Source organism: Asparagus officinalis, chromosome 5 (assembly GCF_001876935.1).
Source record: "Asparagus officinalis chromosome 5, Aspof.V1, whole genome shotgun sequence".
Classification (NCBI taxonomy): Eukaryota; Viridiplantae; Streptophyta; class Magnoliopsida; order Asparagales; family Asparagaceae; genus Asparagus; species Asparagus officinalis.
This window is the reverse complement of record NC_033798.1, coordinates 117,836,512-117,854,267: the sequence shown is the minus strand read 5'-3', so window position 1 is coordinate 117,854,267 and position 17,756 is coordinate 117,836,512. Positions and strand designations below refer to the sequence as shown.

Genomic DNA, 17,756 nt, shown 5'->3' with positions numbered 1-17,756 from the left:
ATGCATAAAAAAACGTTATAATTACAAGGTTTACTCCTTATACCTAGATTATAGGTTTAATCACAAATTTAGAAATTTCTAAGTTAGATCATATCTCCAAGCAAGCCTGGACCATCACAGCATTGATCTAACAAAAAATATACTTCTTTAAGGGATATAATATCAATTATATTAAATAATATAACCAAATTAATGTGGCAACAATTAAATTAGTTAACATTACATATATTACTTACATAATTTGTATTGGATCTTCAAGGGCAACATTACTTATTAGCTATTACCAGCAAGCTGGACTCCCCCCCCTACCCTAGCTTGGTTTGCTTTGGACCGCTGCACATTGCTTAATCTAAATCAAGCTTAGACCTTAACCAGATTAGTCGTGTGAAGTTGCCAAACACATGTTAAAGGAAGAAACCGATTTCGCCGATAACTATTTTTTTCATGTAATACCACAGATAAATTGCGCTTTGACACCATAAAGTTTTCAACATTTTTAAAATTTGTTCGTACCGTGATAGGTTAGATTATTTGACTCTTTTTATGCTCAAAACCTCTTTCTTTCAGAATTGATAATTATAAATTTTTTAGTAGCTATAAAATTAAAGTTATAAGAAGATCAATGCATCAAACGTGCCAAAATAGAGTTTGCAACATCATAGTTCAAGAAGGGATGAAACTTTATGGGCACCAAAAGTGCAACGAGCTGCCTAACCCTTTATTTAGTCGTAAGGTCTTTTCAAGAGCCCCCCCAAACACCCACCCCACCCACCAACCCCACACGAAAAAAAAAAGACAAACCCCCCCCCCCTAACACACACACACAAAAACTGCATTTGAAGTAGGCATCACATGTATTCTAGACGGAAATTTCCGTCTAGAATACCTGGTTTTTTTTTAAAAAAAAATAAAAAATAAAGAAACCGTCTAGGATACTATTCTAGACGGAATTTTCCGTCTATAATGTTTTATTCTAGACGGAATATTCTAGACGGAAAATTTCCGTCTAGTTTAATACATTCTAGACGGAAAAAATTCCGTCTAGAATACACGATTTTCTACTAGTGAATGTATTAATCTATTTTTAAACCTCGTAAGAAACATATGGATCGAGAGGATTTTAAATGAAAATTTCTCAAACTTCAAAGATTGTCTTTAGAGAAATTTTAATTTTTAACTAGCAGCTTTCTCTAATTAAGCACAATTTAGATCATGCAAACTTCAAAGGCTTGGACATTTTGTAAATTAATAGAACACCTCGTAGGGTGCGCAGTGGGAAGTGAGGGACCTGCAAAAAATAGGTTGTATTTGAAGATCATCTCTGAACTTTGCTACGTGGGATGAACTAGAAAACAACAGTGGGTACTAACTCTGACCCAAGAGCAACCGTAGAAAAAAAAGGGAGGGGATTTTCTCCTAACCTAAGCGGGTTGCGTTATCTACCAGCAGCTTGATATCTCTTAGCCAGAGGGTGGGTGCCCCACGCTTCTCTAGAAGATGACCAAGGGGGATAACACTAACTAGGGAAAAAAGAGCAAATACAACCATGGATCCACTTCAAATGCATGTTTTTGTGTGTGTGTGTTGGGGGGGGGGTTGTCTTTTTTTTTTTGTGTGGGGTGGTGGGGTGGGGTGGGGTGTTTGGGGGGGCTCTTGAAAAGGACTACACTAAATAAAGGGTTAGCAGCTCTTTGCACTTTGGTGCCATAAAGTTTTCATCCTTCTGAACTATGATGTTGCAACCTCTATTTTGGCACTTTGATGCCTTGATCTTCTTTTAAACTTTAATTTTATAGTACTAAAATGTAAATTATCCAATTTGAAAAGAAGGTTTTGAGCATAAAGAGTCAAAAATCAACATCAGGTCAACAAATTTTTAAAATGTGAAAACTTTATGGTGTCAAAGCGCAATTTATCTGTGGTATTACATGAAAAATAGTTATCGGCGAAATCGGTTTCTTCTTTACATGTGTTTGGCAACTTCACACTAATCTGGTTAAGGTCTTAGCTGATTTAGGATTGAACCAATGTGAGCGGTCCAAAGATAACCAAGCTAGGGTAGGGGGGGGAGTCCAGCTGCTGGAATAGTAATAATAATTTGCCCTTGAACATCCAATACAAATTATGTAATAATATTGTAATGTTAATAAATTTAATTGTTGCACATAATTTGGTTATTATTTATATAATTGTTATATATATCCTTAGAAGTTATTTTGTTAGATCATGCATTGTGATGGTCACTTGCTTGGAGATATGATCTAACTTAGAAATTTCTTAAATTTGTGCTTAACCTATAACTAGTAAAGGATAACTTTGTTATAACAGGTTATTATGCATGACACCGATATATGAGATATGGTGGTGGGTCTCAACCATCGAGAATGGAGATTCTCCGGGTGTATGTCATAAGCACGCATTATGATGTGTGTAGCACTAGACCGTATTTGAATTCTCTAGGATGAGTCACCTAAGAGATAGAGAGTTCAAATTGTTACATGGTCCCTTTGACTTGATGATATTATCATTTTCGATTTGATAATTTAGTATGCTTTGATGTGATGGTTAAGCTTGTTTAGCAAGCGCTACACAACCTGAAACATTGGGTTGCTAAATTTCATTTAGGAAAATGATGGATGTCTAGATAGGATCCAGTATGCTCATTATGATGAGTTAATTTATTATGCATTCCCATGAAGCTATTAAATTCCTGCCGGCAGGTAGCTTTGAAAATATTTTTACAAATTTTATTTTCTTATAAAAAATAAAATATTTTAATGTTTCAAAATAGTTTTTATTTATGTTCATGGGAATTGCAAATTTAGGCATGAGCAAATAGGTGAGTTGTCCTGCTTAAAAGAGTTGCCTAAAATAAATGATACTGGAAGGGATTGAATGTAAGATATTATTTATTAATAATTAATCCCATATTATGGAAGAGCTTTTATGAACAATTGGTCGGATAGGGATTTGATTGTTAAATTAAAATTATTAATTTGATTAATAATTGGTTCTTGATATGGGACCCAATTGGTCTCACTAATGTCATTAGAAGAGGTATACATGCAATACAATTCTATTTCTATCCTTAATTGTTATGGATAAAGTTTTTGAATAAATCTATTTCTATCCTTAATTGTTATGGATAAAGTTTTTGAACAAATCTATTCTATCCTTAATTGTTATGGATAGAGTTCTAGATAATTATGAATTGTTTAAAGTTAAAATCTCTAAGACTAGTGTAATCCTATAAATAGGGTTCATATGTAGCCTTATGAGAGGTGAAGAGAGAAGAGATTCAAAATCTTATGAAGATAATATGAAGAAATAGATTTTTGAGAACCTATCTCTCAGTATTGCTCCTCTACGGTGACGGGTGGATTTTAATTGGAGGCTTTTTCTCTTGAGGAAGCTATTTTGGATTGATCTCGGGACAGATTATTGTAGAAATTTGGAAAGCGTTTCAGGTATTCTTCTAATATTTAATTAATTTTGATTAATAGTCATGATATGCTTTTTCCGCTGCGTTGTATGTCATGATCCCAACACCAGCCTTGAACAAGTTTTTGTCAAACACATGTAAGCGATTATTCAAGTTAGGCCTTCAACAAGTTTTTGTCAAACACATGTAAGCGATTATTCAAGTTAGTGGGTGAGTTGGCAACAAACCTTTGAGTTGCCCCTTAGTGTTTGGATTTGTTTAGATTTAGAGTCAATTTGGCATTGTTGTAGCTTACAATGAGTTGCTTAAATTGCTTGTCTAAACAACTTATATAAAATGTTGAAAATAGTTGTTTAGTAATTGTATATTGTAAGCTACTTCCAAAAGCAGTAAGATGTTTGATAAAACTGTATTTCAAGATCATTTAAGTGAAAATAATAAAAATAGACATAACTTTAGTTATCAAAATAGACATAACTTTAGTTATCAAAATAGACAATGTAATATAAGAATGGAGAAAATAATAATATCAAAACTTAAAGAGTGTATATGATATTACAACTACAAAAAACATAAGTTTCTTTTAAAAGCATCTTCAGTTTGGTTCTAAAACATCTTTTAAAAGCAACAATAGTTTCAATAATTACTAAAATAAATCTCATAAAAAATCATTCTTCACTGCTTCTTTAAAAAAATAGCAGAAACAACCTAAAAATTTCACATCGAACTAGCACTTAATGCTATGCTTTTAGAGATATTTCAATTAGAGGACGTCATAACATCTAGCCATTTCATGGGTTTTTAAAAACGCAACCAAACATATGAAATTTGGAAAGCAAATATGTACGCCTTAATCAATTAACTTTTCATCTTGTCCCTTCAAAATACATGAAACCAAACAACCTCTAAATAATAATTTGGTGTAACATAATGCATTCAAAAGTATTTTTAAACATCTTACGAAGAATACTAATTAAAAATTACTTTATTAGTTTGAAGCTTTATTTTTTAATTTGGCCAAAGAGAAGGTTAGGAGAAGTATGTGAGAGGATAGAAAACAGTTGTGGGAAAATAAGAAAAGCAAAATAAATGGGAATGATCAAAATATCATTTCTTCATTTCAACATGCTTTCATTATTTAAAAAGTTTCTATTTTTCGAGCACTGAAGTAACTCGCTCAACATGGTTTAGTTATCATTACTCAAATTTTAATTTTTTAAAGATCTTAATTTAAAGGGTTTCTTTTTCTGTTAGAGCATCTCCAACAGCTTCCTCATTTCTCACTTTTGGAGAATTTAGTTAGGTTTTTGGCCCAACAGATTCCCCATCTTATTTCCCAAAATAGGGATGGAGGAGAAAAAATGGGGAAGCTTCCCCAAATCTGCAGCATTCTCCAAAATTTTGGAGGAAAAAATGGATTCTTCAAAATGGGGAACCTGTTGGAGTTGGTGTAAAAATTAGTTGGAGAATATGACTTTTGCTTCCCCATTTTGGAGAAAATTTTGGAGAAGCTGTTGGAGATACTCTTAGTCCCTTAAATCATCACTATTTTGATATTAGTCCTCTAAATCTTCATATTTTAATATTAGCCCTTTAAATTACATTAATGTGTTGATATTAATCCCTTTATCGATCATTATTTCCATCCAAAACCCTCAACAAATTACCATAATACCCCCCTCTCCCTATTCATCCTCCCGCTTCTTCTTCCTCTCTTGAACTCTCCAATCTCTCTTCCAAGCAGCTAGAAGTATTTACTTGTTTTGGATAGTGAGTCCTAATAAAAGAATTAAGATTTACTGCGTGTGACATATTCACTTTGAAATTTTTTTTGTAGGCACTTGAATAAGCCTTATTTTCTCCATTTCTATAAGATCAATGATCTAAGTGGTTATGAGAAGAGATCTGAGTGTCCTTCACTCTGTTTGGATGGGGGCAAATGGAAAATAGGGGGAGGGTAAGGTAAGAACTAATATTGTTTGGAAGTTTCCTTACAATTTCTTACCCTTCTTTCCCCGGTCTACATTTACCTTTCCTCCCCAAGTAGGTATGTATATTTTGAGAAAGTACCAAACTATATAGAACTTGGCTTACATTGTGCTAACAAAAAAAAAAATCATGTGTTGCTAATCAAGTCTTGCCAAAATCACACCCAAGTGAATTTGAATCAAAGGAATATTATGTACTCCTCCTAAACCATCTTAATTTCAGATTGCGGCCTTGGCTTGCGAGCTCGATGAAAGTGAAGAGACACTAGTAGAAAAACGAGCAATCTAGACGGAAATTTCCGTCTAGATTGCTCAATTTCCCGTCTAGGTTGGTACACCTAGACGGAATTCCGTCTAGTTTGCTCGGTTTAATCTGTTTCCGTCTAGATTGGGGTAAACTAGACGGAATTCCGTCTAGGTTGACCAACCTAGACGGATATCAAGCTAGACGGAAGTAAGAAATCCGTCTAGGTTGCTATCTAGACGGAATTCCGTCTAGGTTGTCAAATAATACATTCACCAAAATACTAGAAAGGTGCATAAATTTTTTACATAGATTGATTATAAAGAATACAATTGTTTACATAACTTGATGAACTTTGCATAATTTATAGAATCCAATTGCATTTACTCCTCCAAGTTGTTGAAGCATCATGTTTCTTCCTCCTTAATCCTACATTATACAAAATTCAACATCAATTAGTCCATGCCATGAAATACACTTAGAAAGCATTAACTTTGCAGAAGAACTAATAGGGAAATCAAAATATTGGTTACCGAAGGATAAACCAAACAGACTGTTCCAATAAGATTTTCCTCTTGAAAAAAGTCAATTTTCGTTAAACCATCTCCTCCCTGAAGGAAGCTCACTAGCAGAAGTGAGAGAAATGGGAGTATACTCTGAAAAAATTTCAGTTATCTCCAACCATAGAATTTTACCTCGCGTACATGGGTTAGAGCAAGTTTCCACAACTGGAGACTCCGGCCTACTGCAATCAGTTGAAATTTTTGTGTCCTTTATGCTACTATTTGTCTCCGAACTGAGAAGATCACTACCCCCTGAAGAAGTTGAAATAATGTACAAATTAGTGGTCATATCTCCCCTATTAGTTAGTTTAGATGTAACATATCCAAAATAGGCATTAACAAGTACAAAATTTTAACTACCTACCAGGGACAGAACTGACCATGGTTCTATAGCCCTAATTTTCTATACAGAAATTGCATTATTTGGATCCCAAGTCTCCATAGCTTTTACAATTTGACATTATACAGTAAAGAAGCATTTGTTGCCAAACATATCCAGTTAATGATAATTGCATTCTTAGTGACCTAATCACCCAGTAATCCATACAAACTGTAGAATAATTCTATTCTAAACCTCATGAAAATTAAATAACCGCAGATTGAAAGAAGCAAAACCCTAATTCTTGAAATTGGGGGGAAAGGGAAGAAAGAGTATCGTAATGGGGATGTCGTCGTCGTAGAGGATGATGGCGGCGTACGAGTACGCAAGTTCTCCAGCGGTCGACATCTCTTTGCGGGGAGGTGGTGCTCGGGGGCGAGGCTATAGGCGACGGAGGCGACGAGGGCGGGGATGCGGGTGGAGCGGGCGGTGGAGGAGAGGTGGACGAGGCCGGAGGCGGGCGAGAATATAACGATGCCGCCGCCGTGGAAGTAGAGGAGGACGGGGTGCTTGGGGCTAGGGTTAGGGTTTGGGAGGTAGAGGCGGAGGGAGTGTTGCGGGCTGGGTTGAGGGCTTGGTGAGGATGGAGATGAGAGAGGGCGGCGCTGGCAGTGGAGGTGGAGGGGGGGATGAGAGGATCTCGGCGCCGTTTTGAGGAGCAGGCGGCGTGGAGACGAGAGAGAGAGATTTGGGGAAAGAGAGGGGGTGGGGTTTAGATCGACAATCTAGACGGAATTTCCGTCTAGGTTGTATCAACCTAGACGGAAATTCCGTCTAGATTGAGTGTTAATTTTAAAAAAAATAAAAACCGTCTAGTTTGTCAAACTAGACGGAAATTTCCGTCTAAATTGATTCAAACTAGACGGAATTTGTTCCGTCTAGATTGCCTCAAACTAGACGGAAAAAATTTCCGTCTAGTTTGTTCCGTCTAGTTTGTTCAATTTTCTACTAGTGAGACATAAATTTCGTCTCTTTATTTTTTTTGGAGCTTTGCTACGGGGACCCAAAATATGGGACCAATAAGGGGGACAAGTGAGGTGTCCTCTTCCTATTGGATAATGAGTTGGCCATCATTAATGATGGTCAACTCATTATCCAATAGGAGGGGGACACCTCACTTGTTCCCCTATTGGTCCCATATTTTGGGTCCTTAAAGAATTTTTTTTTTTTTAACTTGAAAAACTTCATCATCAATCACCTCCTCAAAACAAAATATTTCTTAATGAGAATATTTCCCTTGATTTATAACTCCACCTAGCCATGTGTACTAATATCAACATATTAATACAATTGGGAAAGTAATATTAAAATATGAAGATTTAGGGGGCTAATATCAAAATAGTGATGATGTAAAGGACTAAGGGCATCTTTGGTTGCTTTCCTAAATCAAAGAAAAAGAAATAAGATAAGGAAACCATTAAAAATTAACTTCTACCCATTTTCTTAAAAAAAATCATGAAATGAGTTTTTTTAAATACGAGTCACATCATCTAATAATCTAATAATATGATAATAATTCATCTCATCTCATCTTTTTCTTAGTTTTAATAAGTGAACCAAACACAAAAAAGAACCTATTGTAGAAAATAAATTTCTTATAATTGATTTTTTATTTATTTTTTAGCCAACTAAATAACCCCTAATATAAAAACCCCTTATATTAAAACAGAAACAATTTAAGAAACTAATGTCGTAAAAAGTCAAAAAAAAATCCCCACCGTATTTCCCTCTCTAACGGCTACTATCCCGAGCATTTACTCCCCCGCTACCATCACCGTCCACGTGTCCACACGCCTTCCTCTTCCCAATTTCTCCCCCGTCCTTTCAAAAATTCAAATTCAAAAATCCCATTTTATAAATGCAACCGACAAAAAAACCTCTCTCTCTCTCCTCCCTTTGATCTCGCCATGACTGAAGACGAGGAGCTCTCCTTCTTCTTAACCCCCTCGCGTGTCTCTCTCGTGCCACTCCCGACACCATCTTGTACCCGAAGAAGCTCTCTCTCGTCTCGGCTGGAAGCCGCCGGCGAGGAAGAAGCTTGCGTGGAATCTCGCTGCAAGGCGTCTCGTCGAGCTGAGACTGCCACGTCAACAAGAACCGGAGAACGAATCGAGGAAGGGGAGGGTGATAGATAATTTGCAGAGATCGGTTAAGATCAGGGTGAGTTATGTAATAAAAATTTGTTCTTGAGGGGGTTTAAATTAATTTATTTATGTTTTGCTCTGGTTTAAGCTAGTGAACAGCTACTGATTGCTTCTATTTAGGAGAGAAGCAAGTTCTTTAAAGTTCTGAAGTGGGGAGATGACCAAAGTATATTTCCTCCACTTTTCATGAATTGTTTATTAATAGTCATTATTATTTAATTGATAGGGGTAAATGTTAATTAGTGGGGGACTATTAGGCGGTTTAAAGAAACAAGTATATTTTTTTAACCACTAATAACTGTTGTGCCAAAAGCTGTGTCGAGGAACCAAACCAAACGCCAATCTAAGAGAGCCAAACGAACTAAATATCAATGCACAAACAAAACACCAATTTTAACGTGGTTCGGCAATTTGCCTACGTCCACGGGACAAGAAGGGGATAGGGTTTTTACTAATAGAGAAAGAAGAGTACAAATTGAGATTACAAATCACTCGAAGGAACAAACTAATCTCACCAATAAAACTCTTAATCTCTCCAAACAAAACCCTAAACAAATAGCTTAGAAAATACCTGTTTTCTGTGCTCCAAATATCTCTAATTTTTCTTCTCTCAATTCTCTCTTCCAATTATTCCATATATATAGAAATCCTAAAATCATAAACATACTAGGAATTCTAAACCAAAAGCCAAATCAAATTAGGAATCCTAAAACTTATTACCAAAATAGATTAGGAATCCTAATAACCTCATGTTACCAAAATAGATTAGGAATCCTAATAGATTAGGAATACTGCTATCCAACAATTCTCTACCTCGACGAAGTTTTTTCAAAACTGAGCCGACACCAATACCAACCAAACGTCTCACTTGTTACGTCCAGTACGAAGTGGAACAAATCCACGATAACGGACTCAATCCACAACAAGTCGAGACCCAAACGGGAGTGCGAACACTCACCCAAACGTCGGTATCTACTCACCAAATCGGCTGCATCAAAACTGACTGCCTACGTATCCTCTTGCCCAAGGAATTAAGCCTTCACGTAGTTCACCCAAACGGCCTCCAAAGGCCCTCAAACAAATAGAAAAGTCTGCAACACTTTCCCAATATCGTCAACAGATCTGCAACTGATAGCGGCCCCAAACTGATACAAATCAAACACCTCCATCTGAGGTGAACCAATGGCCGTATTCAAATCATATCCACCAGCTGTAACCGAATCCAAAACCAATCCATCATCTGCATCAGAAATCAAATGATCCCCAACCTGTGTCACCTCAGCCGGAATCCTAAATGACGCAGTATGATCTGGAGTATGTGGAATAAGTTTCACCCAACGTGAAGTAGCATCATCCTCCACCTGCTACGATATCCAAACGATCTGATCAACACTCTCCACCTACCGAGAGTCAAAAGTGACATTCCTGCTCAGAACAAAATCAGAAGCTCCCAAACGATAATCAAATGAGCCTCCGAATCCCAAACGCGCAATTGGATCAAATCTCACATCGTCGATGTGACCAAATGCTGGGTAACCAAATATCCGACGCCGACTAAAATCTGAAGCAACTCCATCAGATCCAATAACTCCTAATACAACAGTCGGCGACTTATGACTAAGATGACCCAAATATGTCAAAGCTTCAGAACCAATGCTCGACAACCAACGCCGATCCTCCTCCAGAAAGGAACGACCCATCGAAACTGTCATCTCATCTTGTCGCCCCAAAATCTCCACACCAATGAAGTGTCTCCTATTACCGTGAGCTCGGCACAAACGCAAGAAAGGACCCCTACCAAAGCTAAAACAACGAGTTACCTTTCTGCCAATACACTTCTTCCAATTATTGTTGACTTCTAGGACTTTACACCAACGAGAACTAGTCGCGACCCAATAATGCCTAGAACAATTACCAACTGCGGAAACTACAAAACGATTACTTCCCAATGATACCTCCTTAGAAGGCTCCCAAATACCTAACTGAACACCTCCTAAAAGACCCCTCGTTCGATGGATAGGAGTGTCAAACTCCACCTCAGTCTTGCTCATCCCAATGTGCTCAAAGGACTTCCATCTGCAGGTCAAAGTACTCCTCAACAACCTATGCACGACATCACCAATCAAATACCCCAGCACTAAACAACACCACAATCTAGCTAAATCCAATGAAGCCGTCAGAGCTCTATCAATCACCGTGCTCCCAAGCAAACAGTATAAGTTACTCTTTCTGACGTCTTTCATCATAATCATGGACCCAAATGTAACCTTCAAGCGTGCATCCGCCAAGGTCACCCTATAGCCTGCTGTCTCCAAAGCTCCAAGTAAAATAATGTTCTTCTTCAACTGAGGAACGAACCTCACTCCAACCAACTCCCGAATCACCATGTCACTCATCCTAATCCGAACGGTACCGATACCACCAATAGAGCATTTGTGATCATTCCCTATGAGCACGAAATCCCCTCTTTTTAATTCCTAAAAGCTGGAGAACCAATCCCTCCTAGGGTAAATATGGTATGTAGCGTCTGAATCCAACATTCACTCTGTAGAGTAGGCAACACAAACTGACGGTAGTGCAGATAATGAGTAGCTTGAAGAATCCGAATCTGAATTGTTACCACTAGTCTTGACAATATTCACCTCTGAAGCTTGTACAGCTTTCCCCTTATTCTTCCCGGCTTGATCATTCAACTTTGGGCATTCAGCTTTTCAATGTCCATCTTTTTTATAAAAAACACACTGATTCCTACGAATTCTAAGATGTGCTCCTCTAGAATGTGACCTTCTATCTCGGTTTGGACCCTTTGCTCTTACAACCAATGCCCCCGCTACCGGCTCAATAGAAATCTTCTTGTCCTTCTTTCTGAGTTGGTAATTCACTAATGCAGCGGTGACCTCACTATATGAAAGAGATGTCTTCCTATTAATAAGAGTAAGGACAAACGTCTCATATTCCTCGTCGGGCAAGTAACTCAACAATAGCAACGCCTTGTCCTCATCTTTAACAATGACATCTACATTCGTCAAATCTGCAAGAAGCTTCGTGTAGTGGTTCATGTGATCACTCATGGATGTTCTCTTCTTCAATTGGAAGCGATAAAGCCTCCTCTTCAAATGCAAGCGGTTTTCAATGCTCTTCGTCAAGTACTTGCTCTCTAGGACCTCCCAAATCTTCTTCGCAGAAGTCTCATTCATCATATCATATTTTAGATTTTGAGTGAGACAAGACCTAATCACACCACACGTTGTCCGATTCATCTTTTTCCAAACTTTCTTATCAATGTCGTCCGATTTCCCGTCTAACTCCAACGTATCTTCCAAATTCTGCGCATTGAGCGCATCCAAGACTTCGCATCGTCAAAGTCCAAAATTATTAGTGCCATTGAACTTCTCCACGTTAATCTTCATCGAGTAGATACTCAAACTTTGGACAGTCTTCACACCTGAAGAACTACCCTCAACTCCCTCTTTCTTGGCCATAATCCTCAACACACCAACAACCAATGCGGAAACAAACAAAGAATAGATCCAAAACTGAGAAAAGAAAGAAGCTTTACCGAAAAAATCCCACCTTTCTCACCAACTAAAACCCTAGACAAGCTTTCCAAATCGATCTACTCCTCCAAATAGCCCAAGCGTAGCCCGAGTTCTGATACCAAATTGTTGTACCAAAAGCTGTGTCGATGAACTAAACCAAACGCCAATCCAAGAGAGCCAAACGAACTAAATATCAATGCACAAACAAAACACTAATTTTAACGTGGTTCGACAAGTTGCCTACGTTCACGGGACAAGAAGGGGATAGAGTTTTCATTAATAGAGAAAGAAGAGTACAAATTAAGATTACAAATCACTCGAAGGAACAAACTAATCTCACCAATAAAACTCTTAATCTTTCCAAACAAAACCCTAAACAAATAGTTCAGAAAATACATCTTTTCTGTGCTCCAAATATCCCTAATTTTTCTTCTCCTAATTTTCTCTTCCAATTGTTCCATATATATAGAAATCCTAAAATCATAAACATACTAGGAATTCTAAACCAAAAGCCAAATCAAATTAGCAATCCTAATAACCTATTACTAAAATAGATTAGGAATCCTAATAACCTCATGTTACCAAAATAGATTAGGAATCCTAATAGATTAGGAATACTGCTATCCAACAATAACTTGTGTTGATGTAACAAGTTGTCATTATTATTGAGTCAATGGGGGTAAATAATAATTGATGGGGGGACTATTAGATTGAGGGCCTGTTTGGTTATTTCCTAAAACACCAAGAAATAGAAATGAAAACCAAGAAAACTCAAAAAGTACAATTTCATCCATTTCCATCTCTAAAACTCACCTACAATATCTAATAAAATATTATTTTTATCCAACAACTCATCCACCACATCTAATAAAATATTATTTTTATCCAACAACTCATCTACCACATCCACCACATCTAATAAAATATTATTTTCATCCAACAACTCATCCACCATATCTAATAAAATATTATTTTCATCCACAACATCACTCAACTCATCTCATCTCATTATTTCAAATCACTCACATCATCCAATAAGATGGTGATAACTCATCTCATCTCATTAACATTTTATTTCTAACCATTTTCTCTTAAAAAGCTAGAAAAACAATTTCCTTAAGTGTGGGTCACATCATCCAATAATATAATGACAACTCATCTCATCTTATCTATTTTCTTATTTTTAAGAATGAACCAAACAAAAGAAAACAACATATTACAAGAAATAGGTTTCTTCTAATTCATTTCCTTATTTTTTTCGCCAACCAAACAACATCAAAACAAGTTTTCTTAAAAAATCACTCACATCATCCTATAATAAGTGACAACTCATCTCATCCCATCTCTATTTCTTTGATTTCCTTCTTTTTTTAGCAAATCAAACACTCCCAAAACATTTCTTCTTAGAAATAATTTCCCATTTCTTTGATTTCCCACTTTTTTTAGGCAAACAAACAGACCCTGATTAAAAAACGAAACCAATCTTTAATTAATTCTCTTGATTTGACTATTTAATTTAATTTTATAGTATTATTTAATATATCTGGGAACTGGGTTTTTCTTCCTTTTGTCGTGAATTTCTTTTGGATGCCTATAGTGGCCAACTTTTGATTTGATGAAAGGTTGAATTGCACTTTATTCTCCTAATTCGTTTTAAATGAAAATTTATTAAGAAAAAGTTCACTAGCGAACTGCTAGCAATTTCTAAAAATTTTGGTGTATATAAAGGGGTTTTATTACATTAAAACCGCCTTTACTTTTACCCAAATTGATTTTTTACCACTTTTATTTTTTGATGTAAACCACTTTTTACTTGTTAACATGTTTGTAATGTCGCACCTAATCCAATTTTTAGCCAAAAATGCGCGAAATGACCGTTTTACCCTCACCATTTTCTTAGTTGTTCATCTTCTTCCTCGCAAACTCTAACCTTTAACATAACACTAGCCTCTTCATCTTCATCTTCATCTTCTCCCGGTCTTCCCTCTCCCTGCTCCCCCAACTCCACTCCCCTCCCTCTCTTCCTCTTCCTCCCAGACCTCCCGCTCTCCTGTTCCTTAAGTGGGAGCTAGTATTAAGGTTAGGGTTTGGGAGAGGTTGCGGTCATGGATTAGGGTTAGGGTTTTGGGGGAGGTGGCGGCCATGGGTTAGGATTAGGATTAGGGTTTGTAGAAGATGAGGATGAAGGAGGCTAGGGGGTTAGGATTAGGGATTGGAAGGAAAAAGATGGGGGTAAAATAGGAATATTAGATTTTTCATGGGTGAACAGTAAAACAGGTGTGACATTGCAAATATGTTAGCAGGTAAATGTAGTTTACATAAAATTTTTTTAAAGATGATAAGTATCAATTTGGGTAAAAGTAATATGGTTTTGATATAAAAATCCGTATATAGATGATGATTAACAGCTGTGCTAGGAGGTAAACCTTAGTTCAAATCCGACTCTTTTAAGGGCTAATGCTATTTGATCATATAGGATGAAGTTCTACAAGACATGCAAAAGAAGTTCGACGATTTGTGTGAACAAATGTACTCCTCCGAAGACCAACCAACTATTCATACTCATAAGGGTTCTTCAGAAAGTGATGAATTCAGGGAGTATATGATGTCAGAAACAAAAGTAGCTAATTTCTGCAGCACTGTGTGCTCGCTTCCTCAATTGAATCCTGATTGTGGTGTTCCTCCTCTTTCTGGGAATTTGTCGAATTGGTCAAAGGTGAGCGCAGGCCAATTATTAAGGGAAATGTTTCCTTTTTTTTCCCTATTTTATGCCCATTTGTAGCTTGATATTTGTACAGGATCCTGGAGCAGAATTGTGTATGGTCGAGGCCTTTACTACTAGTCATCCGAGTATGGGGGAGCCAGAGGAACGCCGGATGTCAGATTTATCTGATTTTTCTAGTGTCAGTTCTTCTGTGGATATTCATCAGGTGAGAACTTTGCGACTTGTCTTTATTCAATTTGGATGCTAATATTTCTTCATTTTGATAATCTCCACTTAAATTCATTATTGAAAATGATATTTGCCTGAATTTGCTTCTCACTCTACTAGTCATCTTCAACTTGTCTTCTTCGACTGGTATCGGAAAGAGTCCTGTTTGGTTTACAGTTTATTTTAGATGAATTAGTGAACAACTTAACTATGATATGTCGGAGAGGATGCAATTCTATAGGCATCAGGCCACTATTTGCTGGTCCTTCGTTTTACATCTCTCTATTGCAGGATAGCTAGATACATCTCCAGTTATTTCACTATTCTAATTTGAAGGTCAAGCTCTCTTTTATGTGTAGATTTGTATAATATTCATAGTCATCAACCAATGTGGATCGTAGTTAGTAACTGCTATCGTTGCAACTTGCAACTTAGATCAGTTGACAGATTTTCTTTTTCTGATTCTATTTCAACCCTGAGGCTAATGTAAAGTCATTTCACTAAATTCATGTTCTTTTTCTTTCTGCAATAACCCGGTTCATGATCTTAGCTGCGGAGCACATTGGCAGAAGAGCAAAATATTTACAATCTTCGGAAGGAATGCCAACAGAAGGATGCAATAATAGACAAGCTAACTGCTGAAGCTCATGAATCCAGCATTGCTCACTCTAAGGTGCTCGTTATGTTTTTCTTTTTTTCCTTAATAATTTGCCTACAGTAGATCATTTTCTTAGCATGTTTTTTTATTTCTTTGTCATAATAGAGAATTTCAGAGTTGGAAGAAATCATAAGAACGAAGAACTTGATTATAACAAAGCTGAAAAAGGCTAAGCCGGCCTCAGAAGTAAGCTATCCTGCTTTTGTTAATACATATAAAAAAGGGATAATTGCACATAGACCCTGTAGTACCGCTGTTTTGAACTTACTATTCTATAGCTTCATGGTTTCAGATAGACCTCCGGGTTAAAGTTTTATTAACTCTTTAGCCCTTAGACTCACTAATTTCACACATGGGCAGTATCAGTCAAAATTTCAACAGGGGTAAAAGGGCAAAAAAAAAATCACCCAAGGCTCTACCTGCAACAATAGAACTACAAGGGTAGTAAGTTCAAAACAACAATACTACAGGGAGTCAATGTCAATTAACCCTATAAAAAAATTCACATCTATGCATGGTTCTTAGTTCCATCCTTTTTATTGAGAGCAGGTCATCCAGCCGATGAGAGAGCAAAGACCTTCGACTGCATTAAACACAGAAAACAAAACAACCCTGGCAATGACCACTAATATTCTCTATGACATGAGTAGCTCTAGCTCATCATCTTCGGATTCTGACACTCCAGTTCATCAAAAAGATCGTCAACCTCAAGCTTCAGTCAAGAGTGATTCTCAACCATCAGCGAAGTCTCTGGGATATTCTAACTTGCCACCCAACAAACGCCCGAAGCACCGACCTGCGAGTCCTGTTAAAGCTAGTTACATTGTCTCGAGAGCTGATTCTACTGGGGCGTTGAGGCCTAAGCGCTTGGTTTCTGCTAGTGCTGTGGCTTCACAGAAGAGATGGGTTTAGATCCTCAATATCATCTCGGTACTTCTCTTGATTCACTTCTGTAGCTTATACTTGATTTGCATTGATTTTGGCGATCAATCATGTGTTACAAGGGCTAGGCTGTCAGTTATACCCTTTTCCTTCATGATATCCTTTTGAAGTAGAAAACACGGTCTTTTTGCAACTTTTTGCAATTATTTTCATTTTTGTTAGCTTTTCATCTTTTGTGTGCGTAGATCCATATCAATATCTTTTTCTGACCCCCTATGTTAATTTTTTTTATTTTTTTGAATATTCCAGATATTATAGCATTACCGTAATCTCTGCTGAGCTGAAGAACTTAGAAAACAACAAAGTGTTCTCCGCAAAAAGGATCAACCAGATTCTACTAGGAAGGAAATGCTGCATAATACATTCTACTTGTTTATGATGGTTCGCCAATGATAAATGCCTACTTGAAGCTCATTTTTATCATTTTTTTAGCACCAGATAATCTTGTGAATGAGCGTGAAAAGCTGCCATGTATGAACAAGGGAAATATTGTCAGATATTTATATAAGCCAATTAAGTAGTTATCTTTACATGTTAATTGTTTACGAAACCATATATGCAGCAGAGAATATAATGAGTCTTCATTGACAGTAAATCTTAAAAATTTGTCATTTTATGAAGAATGTGCAACACCTGATCTTCATTTTTGCGCTTGACTGTCGTCACTACACAGTTTATGGAAAAGATAGAACAATTGACGTTCTATGATTCTACTACTAAATTATGTACTAGTATTAAGCCCGCACATGGTTGCTGATATTAAGTTTTAAAACTGCCGTAGCATGCATGGTGGTTAAGGTTTAAAATTTCAGCACTGTTTGAAGAGGGGATTTAATATTCTGGCTTGTACTGTAGTATGTATAGTGTTTAATGTAGCATGAACAGTGAACTTAATATTTTGCTTTTAAGTTAAAAATAGAAGATA

The 17,756-nt window shown here is 36.8% G+C and overlaps 1 protein-coding gene and 1 long non-coding RNA gene across 2 annotated transcripts; both read left to right on the top strand.

Annotated features, from left to right (window-relative positions):
- On the top strand, positions 8,721-16,801 carry LOC109842472. The gene is made up of 6 exons (XM_020411345.1): positions 8,721-8,776; positions 14,776-15,015; positions 15,098-15,229; positions 15,782-15,904; positions 15,995-16,075; positions 16,439-16,801. The coding sequence occupies exons 2-6, from the start codon at positions 14,794-14,796 to the stop codon at positions 16,799-16,801; spliced, it is 921 nt and encodes a 306-aa protein (XP_020266934.1). The 5' UTR covers positions 8,721-8,776; positions 14,776-14,793.
- On the top strand, positions 16,767-17,369 carry LOC109840885. Its single transcript, XR_002247080.1, has 2 exons — positions 16,767-16,819; positions 17,081-17,369. It is a non-coding gene; the product is annotated as an uncharacterized LOC109840885 (long non-coding RNA).